The 11261-nt window shown below is 27.3% G+C and overlaps 1 protein-coding gene across 3 annotated transcripts; it reads left to right on the forward strand.

The window, feature by feature from the left end:
* Nucleotides 1–5713: 5713 nt before the first annotated feature.
* LOC103569070 (L-xylulose reductase) lies at nt 5714–9798 on the forward strand. Of its 3 annotated transcripts, none has more exons than XM_008546158.2 (5): nt 5714–5801; nt 5893–5971; nt 7714–8143; nt 9181–9329; nt 9545–9798. In XM_008546158.2, the coding sequence occupies exons 2-5, from the start codon at nt 5920–5922 to the stop codon at nt 9646–9648; spliced, it is 735 nt and encodes a 244-aa protein (XP_008544380.1). In that variant the 5' UTR covers nt 5714–5801; nt 5893–5919; the 3' UTR covers nt 9649–9798. The 3 variants fall into 3 exon arrangements, with proteins under 3 accessions (XP_008544380.1, XP_008544379.1, XP_014296902.1); XM_014441416.2 differs by having other exon boundaries at nt 5782–5801; nt 5877–5971; XM_008546157.2 differs by having other exon boundaries at nt 5718–5971.
* The last annotated feature ends 1463 nt before the right edge of the window (nt 9799–11261 follow it).

Here is an 11261-nt window from a genome sequence, read left to right on the forward strand (position 1 = left end):
TCTTTGTTTAAAACTACCCACGGAAAAAACAAACGTCTTACTTTTATACTGTTGGAAATCCCCACCGACAAACAATCGATTTATCAGTTTAACAAACATTTGTTTATTCACCTAAATTATTTAAAGTCCTAATAAATCTGCAATTGCGCTCTCATGATTCTTATAGATTGTTCTCACCGAGACTAATTCGAATATATCACCTCAGCTCAAGTGGGATTTAATAAAATCAGTCATGATGTCAAGGATTTATTTTATTATTTAAATAAATAGACTTTGTATCACATGGGAAATATTTATTTATTTTTTTTTTAAGTCGATAATTTTTTATAAATGTATAAATTTAGTAAGAGCATAAATAACTGATCACGGTTCATTTTTTTACAAACAATCAGGGTGGAATGGATTGACAAATGAACCGGAAACACATCCATGTATACTTCCTGTAAGTTTTACACATTGGCCTATTTTTCGTTTTGTCTAAAAAAAAATTAAAAATTCACTGATTAATTTAGTTAATGATTAATTAATTTAACGGAGTGTCAGAAGTTAGAAACTGAAAAGATGAATGTTCTTGTCACATTTTTCAAAGTTACAAATTTGAAAAATGTTACGAAAATTTTAAAAACAATTTGGTGAAATTTAAAGTTGTTTTTCAATTTATAATCCAAAATACTTCTTGCGCTAAGAAATCTGAAAATTTTAATTTTACTTCTGTGTTTCACTTAAAAAATTTAATTGAATTTTATTCTTATAATTGTCTACTATTATGTGAAATTTCAATAAATTTTTTAATCCACAGTACTATCTGAGTATTGAATTAATAAAATGAATAAATTTTTTTTTGTGATATAAATTTTCTCAAGTGAAATTAAAAAAAAAAAAAATAATAAATAAATAATAATATAAGGTAAAACCCCATTACCCGCTCACTTTTCATTGGAGTGAGATTAAATCACTTAATATAAATTAATAAATAAAATAAAAAACCATATTTTTTTTATAGTTATTTTTTCAAGTTTCGAGTATTAGAATAAAATTTTAGTTTGAAGAATAATGTTGATAATTAATTATTATTAATTTTTTAAATAAGGTCCTTGAGTGTACCCATAGTCGCTCACTAAAAGTTGTCATGTACCATTACTCGATCAACACATGGCCCCATAGTCGCTCAAAGACAATATCAATTAAACTATCATAAGTTTATTGATTTGAACAAATAATTTACAAATTATACATCTTTATTCTTTCATAATATAAAATTTCATGAATTTTAAAAATTTATTTAATAAGATATAGTTATAACAATTCTTAAAAAATTTGACGTAAGCTAAATTTAATCTAACGAATGAATGTTAAAGTAAAAAATGCTCGGCTGAGCGCGATTTTGAAAACAGTCATTTAATTTAAATTTATAATCTATTATAAAATAATTTGATACATCATATTTTAATATATTTAGATTCACAAATAATTATTTATCAATAATAATATTTTAAGTTGTATTTTTTTTTTAAATTATAAAAAAAACGCCTTAAACAGTTAAAGTGAGCGACTAATGGTACTGAGCAGGTATAGGGGCTCTTACCTTAACTGCAATTTTTTTTTTAAATCACAGTTACTTTAAAACAAAAAATCGGTCTGTCGGTTGACCCTGTGGGCCAGCCCCAAGACTTCCCGCCCATTTCGAGCTCCTTGAGCTCGAAAATACTTTTGTCTGCCTTTGTTTTCGAAAAATAACGTTTCTTAACATTTTTTTTACAACGATATCTTTCGAACGAATAAACCGATTAAGATGTTTAAGGTGGCAATCGACGCGCTTTATTGAGTTCTACAACTGATCAGATTTTGAAATTGATTTATCGAGTCGTTTTTGAGAAATTTCTAAAATACTAAAAAAATTTTTTTTTTAAATTCTTTCGACAACGGTTTCTCTTGAACGAATGAACCGATTTTGATGGTTGAGGTTGCATTCGGCGCCACTTATGAAGCTTCAGAGCCCAGTTGATTTTGGAATCGATTCATCAAGAACATAAAAAGTTATCCGAAAAAAAAACATTTTTGAAAAAAGTTTATTTTTGGAATATCTCTGAACGAACCCTACTGATCAAGCTCAATTTTTTTTCAGCTTCGATATTCGCAAGCCGCGTCGAGTGACACCTTGACGATCAAAAATCGGTTCATCCGTTCAAAAGTTATAGATATTTACATACGTACGTACGTACAGACATACGTGGAAGCTCAAAACATCAAAGTCTCTTAGAAATTCGATTTTTGAAAATCGGACTGAAACCAATAACTTCTCGAATTTTTGAAAGTTTGCAATTTTTTCGGCGGGAAGTTAAAAAATTAATAATTTTCTTCATTTCTAACTACACTAATACTTTTAATAAATAAATAAATAATACTTACTATTTGATATTCAATAATACAAGGACTTTGAGCCCGACTTTCGGACAATTTTCCACGCAGAGAATCACTCTGTAATTACTTTAATTAATTAATTTCAAAACAATTAACAGTAATTTAAAAACTCATTTATTTTTTTACCATAACTGTTATCGGCGGAAGAACAGTATCTTCGTCAGAAGTTAACGTTTCTCTACTATATATTTTAATAATTAATACATTTAAAATAAAAAAATATATTAAATAAGTACTAGTCGGATTTATAAACATTATTGATTACTCTTGTTATATTAATAGTATAGTATTTTAATATAAATTATAAATTACAACAAACACTTCAAGATAATGATATATAATTATGTGCAATTATTTACAATTCTTTTTATATATATACCAAAGTGGAAACCTTAAAAATATTTTAATTAACAAATACAAAAGGTTTCATTGTATTATATTTAATGAAATTTCTTAACTGATATCTGTTTTTTTTTTTTTTTCTCTTAACAATTATTTAGTTATTTATAAAAATTTTTACAATTAGATTACAGTTACAATGTATTGACACGCACGAATAATAGAGCTATGGAGTTAAAGGAAATTCGCTTAGTAATTTTTAGTCGACATTTCCAAATTCAAATTATAAAATTTACATGAAAATTTTACTGAAATTTACTTTTCAAGTTTTCTTCAACCCCCAATTGATATCAAGTGTATCATTTTTTTTTTTAAATTCTGTATCTCGGTGAAACTGCAACTCGTTGTCCTTTTTTCAATCAGGGTTTTAATTTTTTTTTTATTAAGGAGATACGCTACCAGACCTCTTTCTCACAGAAACATAAACGGGACTATCTTTGTTGCACTCGTAGATTAAATGAGAATTTTAAAACAATTTTTTTCGACGAATTAGAATTTTTGAAAATACGAAATTTCTAGCCCTTTGTTAAAGTTTTAAAAAACGCTAAAGACTCTCGATTTTAAGTTTCCAGTTTGTTCATGAATTAAATTGAATTGAAAATCGGTTTCCGTTACCCCTTAAAAAAGTTAAATACAATTTTTACAGTTTAATTATTGAATATTTTTAAAAACTAGGGGACACTGTCTGAGAAAGCCCTAAATTTAAAAAAAATTTTTTTAATCCAATCAAATAAACGTAATAATCAATAATCATTTATAAAATATGAAAAATTATCGGACGTCAACTAATTTCAGTATCACTTCGATTATAACAAAAACCATTCAAATTAAAATTAATTATTTCTTAAAAAATTTATAGGAAGTTTACATATATACACACTAAGGTGTGCCATTTTGAGGCGACTTTTTTTTTCAACAAAAAAACAGGCTGAAAACTCGCAGGAAGGTGAGAAAAAAAGCCTGATGAAAGCGGAGCTCTTAATATTAATATTTAGAGGTGTCTATTTCTAATTTTCCATTTCCTATTTAAATAACATGGGAAAAAAAAAATATTTTATTTTTTTATTTTTCTAGCTCAGCATTCGCACCTCATATAAATAAGTCCATAGCATAATCTTATAGAGAATTTAACGCTTTAAAAAAAGGTCTCTTATCATTTTTTGATAAATCCATCTATTCAAAAGTTATTAGAGCTGGAATTCAAATCTATAATAAATTTCCAGATCTTTTTACTTTTTCAGCGGAACTATCAGACTTATCAAAAAATGTCATAGAATCTTTTTTATAGATAATTTTATTTCCTACAAATTATTTTCAATAAAGTTTTTTGAAATTCCGCATTGTTTTCTAGTTATTTTCATTTTATTGTTAAGTTCTCAGAATAGATTAGAAGACTATTATTTTTACGAGCTTGGCTTTAAAATGAAAATAACTAGAAAACAATGCGGAATTTCAGAAAACTTCATTGATAATAATTTGTAGGAAATAAAATTGCCTATAAAAAAGATTCTATTACATTCTTTGATAAGTCTGATCGTTCCGCTGAAAAAGTAAAAAGATCTGGAAATTTATTATAGATTTGAATTCCAGCTCTAATAACTTTTGAATGGATGGATTTATCAAAAAATAATAAGAGACCTTTTTTGTAGAGCGTTAAATTCTTTATAAGATTATGATATGGACTTATTTATATGAGGTGCGAATGCTGAGCTAGAAAAATAAAAAAATAAAATATTTTTTTTCCCATGTTATTTAAATAAGAAATGGAAAATTAGAAATAGGCACCTCTAAATATTAATAGTAAGAGCTCCGCTTTCAACAGGCTTCTTTTCTCACCTTCCTGCGAGTTTTCAGCCTGTTTTTTTGTTGAAAAAAAAAGTCGCCTCAAAATGGCACACCCTAATACACACACATATTCACCACTGATAATAATCACATAAAATTCATGTCATCAAATCTTGAAACGTCAAGATCTAATGAAAACTAAATTTCTCAAAATAAAATATAAAACAATAGCTTTTATATTTTAAAAAACTTTTAATGTCTAGTAGAAAATTAATAATTTAACTGACATAAAATAAATATAAATAAAAATAAATAGTCTATGGATTCTGATTATTGTCAGCATCTCTCACATGAACATCTATTTCAAGTTGCATTCTTATGTCCATAATAACAAACGCAGCAACCATAAGAACGGGCAATCGAAATCGTGATTTCCAGGCTAATTTAAACATGAAAATTAAAGCTCGATGAAAAAGTCCTCCGGGTTGTAAAACTGCCACCGTTGTCATATTAGTATACATTTTTTTATGTAAATTTTAATCACTATTTCTCTTAATTGATATTCATCAATAATCTCTGTAGCTTGTGATTTTTTTGTTTACTAAATAAAACTCTTAACCTTCGACAGCGAATTCAATCCTGATAAATATTTCCAATGACGATCATTTTGATGTTTTATCTACACAAAATTATTAATTTATTTAATTGTAACTAAACTAATTATCGTAAGCAACAATCAGTATAATTTAAAAACTTACCAATTTCAACAGGTGTTGAAATTATTTATTTGTGTTCTTGGTAAACTTACGGTATGCGAAGTGAAATGTAAATATAAAAATATAAACAGTGAAGTAGGGTAACAACAATCGGATGACATTTTAGTTTTCCCACTGATGTCAGAGCAGCGTTTCATGTAACCGACAGAGAGGAAGCGGGACCAGGAAACCCTAAAGTTCTTCATCAGAGAGATAACATTTTAGCTATAGCCTTACCACTGTCTACATTAGATGTCAGCAGTGTGTTACTCTGGCTAACCGACTGATTTTTAAGTATTTTATATACATATGTATTTGATAGCATACATTTTTTAATGATACTAAATATGTATTTAAGAGTACACACCAGAAGATTATCAATATTTTTATCCATATACTTTTATTAGCATATATATCCTCAATTTTAATCTTAGCGCTTATGTAATATATTTTTTCATTATTATCATCAGTTATGCTTTTTTTATTTACATACAAAATTTTATAAATATTGTAAAGATAATTAAATTTTCAGTGCGTTAATAAATTTTAAATTGATAACATGAATATTTCATTTGAATCAAAGCGTATTTTAGTCACTGGTGCTGGACAAGGTAATATGATAAGTATAAATTGATCAATAACAAAATATACTTTAAATTTTAACCCTTATTAAGAGAAATGATTTGCTCCATGTAAAGTGTATATCTATATATTACTCCAGTCAAATTGTTTTGAATCATTCCAAATAATTTTTCTTAGTCAGGGAAGTAACTAATTATTCTTTCAGTATTTTTTAAATTTTTTTTGTGACAAGTACTGAGTATTTGTTTTTAATTATATCCCAGACAGGATTCAAGTCGCAATGACTGCTTTACGACGTCTTTTTGAAGGAGTCATCAAGAAGTCTTATGATGACTTCTTAAAGATGTCATTTTTAAGAACTCTTACACTGTGGAAAATTCCCATTAAATTTTACTATGGGTGCATTGTAACCCCGGACCAAAAAAAAACTGGTACAAAATTTACAAGCGTCTCATAGTAAACGTATGCGCAAAGGTCCCAATCGTGTCGTCTGCGCATACGTTTACTATGAGACACTTGTAAATTTTGTACCAGTTTTTTTTTGGTCCGGGGTTACAATTCACCCATAGTAAAATTTAATGGGAATTTTTCACAGTGTAATTAAGAGTTCTTGAAGACCCCATAAATAAGACGTCAGTTTTGTGACGCCTGAATGTATTCTAATTATAGCTTCTTTATGAAGTCAAAATTAGGAGCTCCTTAAAGACGTCATGGTAAATTCATAATGAAGTCTTATTTACGAAATCAGAAAAAAGAACTCTTTTTAAAGACGTCTTATTGAGTTCGCTAGGTGGCTCATTCAACATCTTGAGAACTTCTTAACGACTTCTTTAAGATGTTGATGGACGTCCAAATCTTGAATAGGAACTCATTTAGAACTCATCAAGACGTCATTTTGCTATCTGGGATGCCTTTTTAAATATTATTATTATTGTGTAAAAAATTCTACTAAACGATTGGAAATTACATAAAATATAAATATTGTAGTGTTTTCGTTTGCGGTGAAGGTTTCGAATTTCTACCAATTTATGAGTTTTGAGTTTATGAATTTCATTCAAACATGCCCTCCTCCATGTATCCAAGTTTCAAGAATTTTATCGATAGAATTTTTCCAAAGAATATCAACTTGTTTTAGTCTTTCTAATATAGCCGGATCACTTGTATTTTCAAAAATTATTTCGCATATATATTCGAACTCAATTTCGTCCATGTTAATTCGAAAGTTTCTGATTAACTATCAATGAATTAATTATTAATTATGTAGTTAAAGTTGATTAGCAAATCAAAGAAATAAACAGACACTAAGCATTAAATTTAGTGACTAACAACATTTACTGAGCGTTTAATTATATATATCAACACTTTTATCGGATGGTCATATTTTTTCTCGAACATTTATTATCACTGTATCGAATGTTTAATAATAATTGTCATATTGCCGTTAGTTGAATTAAATTGACTAACTTTTAAAAAACGTAATAGTAAATTACACTACGCGCACAGAAATTTGAGAGCCCTTTTAACCATATATTGTTTTTTCATACGGGAAGAGCTAGATATTTATATTTTCACACCTTTTTAGAAACAGGATATCCTACGTGCGCTGGAAAAAACTTCAAGTTCTGAAATAAACGTTAATTAGTATTTAATATTTTTATAAAAATTTATTGACAAATTTTACATTAAAATAATTAAAGAAAAATAATTTTATTAAGTCTGTTAATCATAATTCATAACTAATATATTAATTTTCACTATATAAAAATTAAAGGTATCGGTAGAGAATTAGCTCTTCGCTTGTCCAAATACAATGGAACAGTGATCGCCCTTTCGAAAACAAAATCAAATCTTGAAACGTTGAAACAACAAAACCCAAGGATCCAAACAATCGTAGTGGATGTTACTGATTGGGAAGCTACAAGAAATGCCATTAAAACAATACTGCCGATCCATATGCTTGTTAACAATGCAGGCGTTGCATGTTTGGCGCCATTTTTACAACTGACAGAAAGTCAATTTGACTTGACAATGAATGTCAATGTTAAGTCAGTATTCAATATCTCTCAAGTCGTTGCTGAAAATATGATTGAACAGAAATGTGCCGGAAGTATTGTCAACGTATCCTCCCAAGCGAGTCACGCTGCACTTAAAGATCATTCTGTCTATTGCGCATCAAAAGGAGCTGTCGATATGTTAACAAAGTATTTTATTATTTTTTTTTTTTAAAGTTATTTACACTGAAAGAATGAATAACTTTTAAAAATATTGTATTTTCGTCTCACAAGAAATTATGCTGGTAGAAATTTGTAATCTGATATATTTGTAAAAAATTTGAAGGTTTCATTCAAAATCATTTTCTTAATCGAAGTGCTCTGAGTTCAGCTCGAAATATGCTGATCTTTTTTTTTGAATTGTGTAAATAAACTTCGATTTTCTAGTCAAGAAAATTATTCTTCAACTTAAATATTAATTTAATAATTTTCATTGACTTACTAATTAAGATAACATTATTGTTACAAAAGTTATTTTTTACTATACCTGCGCCAAAAGTTTACATTCGTACCCTGTTTAGTATGAAAGCCGGGTCAGATCACCTTCCACTTGTAAAAAAGTGGCTCTATCTCACGGCAAGTTTCAACATATACACTTTAATTACCGACTTTTGTGGTAAATTACCCTATTTTACCGCAAAATACTGTATTTTAATGAAAACTTGCCTTAAAATACCGCAATTTTCCTTGAAATACCGAAACTTTTACCGCAAAATACGGTAATTCACGTAATTTACAGTAATTCGGATCCACCAGGACTCTAAACTGTTAAAAGTACGAATGAGGGTCCTACCTTTCTATAAATTCATAAAGCACATGTTGAAACTGCACGAGGTAAGCCACTTCCTTACGAAATTGAAGTTGAGTCGACCCAGCTTCCATAGTTTAGATGGAAAAAATTCATTCTTCCCTTCAATGAAAAAACAAATGTTAAAAATTAGCGCATGTGTCATTCTTCCCACAGAGGCAAAAATCTAAACTTCCAGGTGCAGATCTGGTGAAAAATAGTATACACACCACAGAGGGCAGGACGTTCTAATCTCACTTTCGACTCGAGTAGACAATTATACACCCGGTCGAAATGTCCTTTTCTCCCTCAGTGTGTAATATACTATTTTTTCAGTGTATTAATATTTATTTACTATTCATATCAATAAATAATAATAATAATAAAATAATTATTTTAGAACAATGGCTTTAGAATTAGGTCCACATAATATTCGTGTAAACTCAGTAAATCCAACAGTAGTTATGACAGCAATGGGAAAATTAGGATGGGAAGATCCAAAAAAAGCTCGTAGTATGTTAGAAAAAATACCTCTCGGACGTTTTGCCGGTAAGAAATTGTACTATGTATTTTTAAAATCATCCTCTTTTTTAAATAATTCACTCACATTGACATAAAAATAATAATTTTTTTCTTTTTTTTTTTTTTTGTTACTTCTGTAATAAACTCTCATGCCTAGACAAATTGTATAATCCAAGACCATACATACATTTTGTTTCTTTTCAAATAAACATCATAATTAATTTTCATGATATATTTTACAGAGGTTGACGAAGTTATCGACGCAATTGTTTATCTGTTAAGTGATCGCAGTTCAATGATAAACGGCATAACATTACCCATAGACGGCGGATTTCTCGCGACATAAAATTATAAACTAAGTACATAATTATTTATTATCATTTTTTTTTGTTATTTTCAATTTTTTAATTTTTTTTTTTTGAATTAATAATTAATTAATTAGTTGTAATAAAATGCTGGGTATCATAATTGATAATAAATAAATGTCAAATATCTATCCCCATAAATTTACTTTCATACCGAACAAAACTTATTATTTACATTAACATACATCACATTCTCACATCAAACGCACTACTAAATATCAATTGTCGTGGTGAACATAAACGTGATGAACAATATTAATTAATAAATGTAATAATTACTTATTTAATATAATAATATAATTATTAATAAAACTTATATTTTTATTAGAATTTTTTTTTTTTGTAAAACGTCATGGAAAAAATTTTAGTTAGAAATGCTGACATATTGCACGCAATGATGATGAATTAAATAATTGTAATAATAATAATAATAATAATAATAATAATAATAATATTAATAATAATAATAATAACAAAATTATTGTATCGTTAAAACGATACTATTTTTTTGTGATGTTAATTGCAAACTCAGAAAACAGATAAAAAACTGAAATGCGTTAATATAATAATTAAAGATAAATATTATTTATCCGAATTGTTTTAATGCGCTTAAATTAAATTTTTTTTTTAATTGTTGTGTACAGGAAAAAAAATTTTTTTGGGCGTAAAAAATTTTTACTCGCCCTAAGAAAATTTTTACTTGACCTAAGAAATGAAAATGTTTTGTATTATGAATGAAAAAAAATTTTATTGGGACGAGAAAAACTTTAGAGCGAAAACAATTTTTTTGTCTAGAAATTTTTTCTAGTAAAGTAATTTTTGCTGTCAATTCATAATTAAAAATTTTTATTGCGCCAAAAAATTTTCTTTTTCTGCATGTATATAAATATATGTATATTAGACTGCCAAGTAAAGTCGACATTTTTTTTTGATTTCATACAAAAGTTACGTTGCATGTAACAAAAGAAATTGGGTACCAACTTGAGCCTTTCAATTCTATTACCAAACGCGTGCTTGCTTAAATAAGATAACCCATTTAAAAAACATGGGGAATTATTTCAACTTTGAAATTTTATAACTCGTTAAGGGATTAACGAATTTAAACGAACATAACCTAACTTCGTAGAGAATTTGATACTCTACAAAAAAGGTCTCTTACAATTTTTTGATAAATCTAACCGTTCAAAAGTTATTTAAGTTTAAATTCAAATTTATGATAAATTTATCGTTTTTTTTTTTACTTTTCCAGCAAAACTATCAGTTTTATCGCAAGATGTCCTAGAAACTTTCTTGTAGATCATTTTTTAGCAATTCAAATATGTTATCTGATAATTTTTGAATCTGTTAAAAAATTACAGGTTTTACAAATTAATTATTTGGATAAAAACTAAAATTTTCGTAAAAAAGTAACTTTTGAAGGTTAGATTTTTCAAAAAATTATAGGAGACCTTTTTCGTAGAGCATTCGATTCTCTACAAAAATAAATTATAGTCGTTTCAATTTATCAATCCATTAACGAGTTATGAAATTTCAATTGAAAAAAAAAATTTCCACGTTATTTAAATACGAAATCTTCTTTAAGCGAGCGCGCGTT

Source organism: Microplitis demolitor, chromosome 5 (genome assembly GCF_026212275.2).
Source record: "Microplitis demolitor isolate Queensland-Clemson2020A chromosome 5, iyMicDemo2.1a, whole genome shotgun sequence".
Classification (NCBI taxonomy): Eukaryota; Metazoa; Arthropoda; class Insecta; order Hymenoptera; family Braconidae; genus Microplitis; species Microplitis demolitor.

What these genes read in the sequence shown, in the direction of transcription:
- LOC103569070 (XM_008546158.2), top strand. Translation starts at nt 5,920, where the DNA reads ATGAATATTTCATTTGAATCAAAGCGTATTTTAGTCACTGGTGCTGGA. An exon ending in AGTCACTGGTGCTGGACAAG is followed by an intron (nt 5,972 to 7,713) that starts GTAATATGATAA and finishes TAAAAATTAAAG; the next exon opens with GTATCGGTAGAGAATTAGCT. An exon ending in GCTGTCGATATGTTAACAAA is followed by an intron (nt 8,144 to 9,180) that starts GTATTTTATTAT and finishes TAATTATTTTAG; the next exon opens with AACAATGGCTTTAGAATTAG.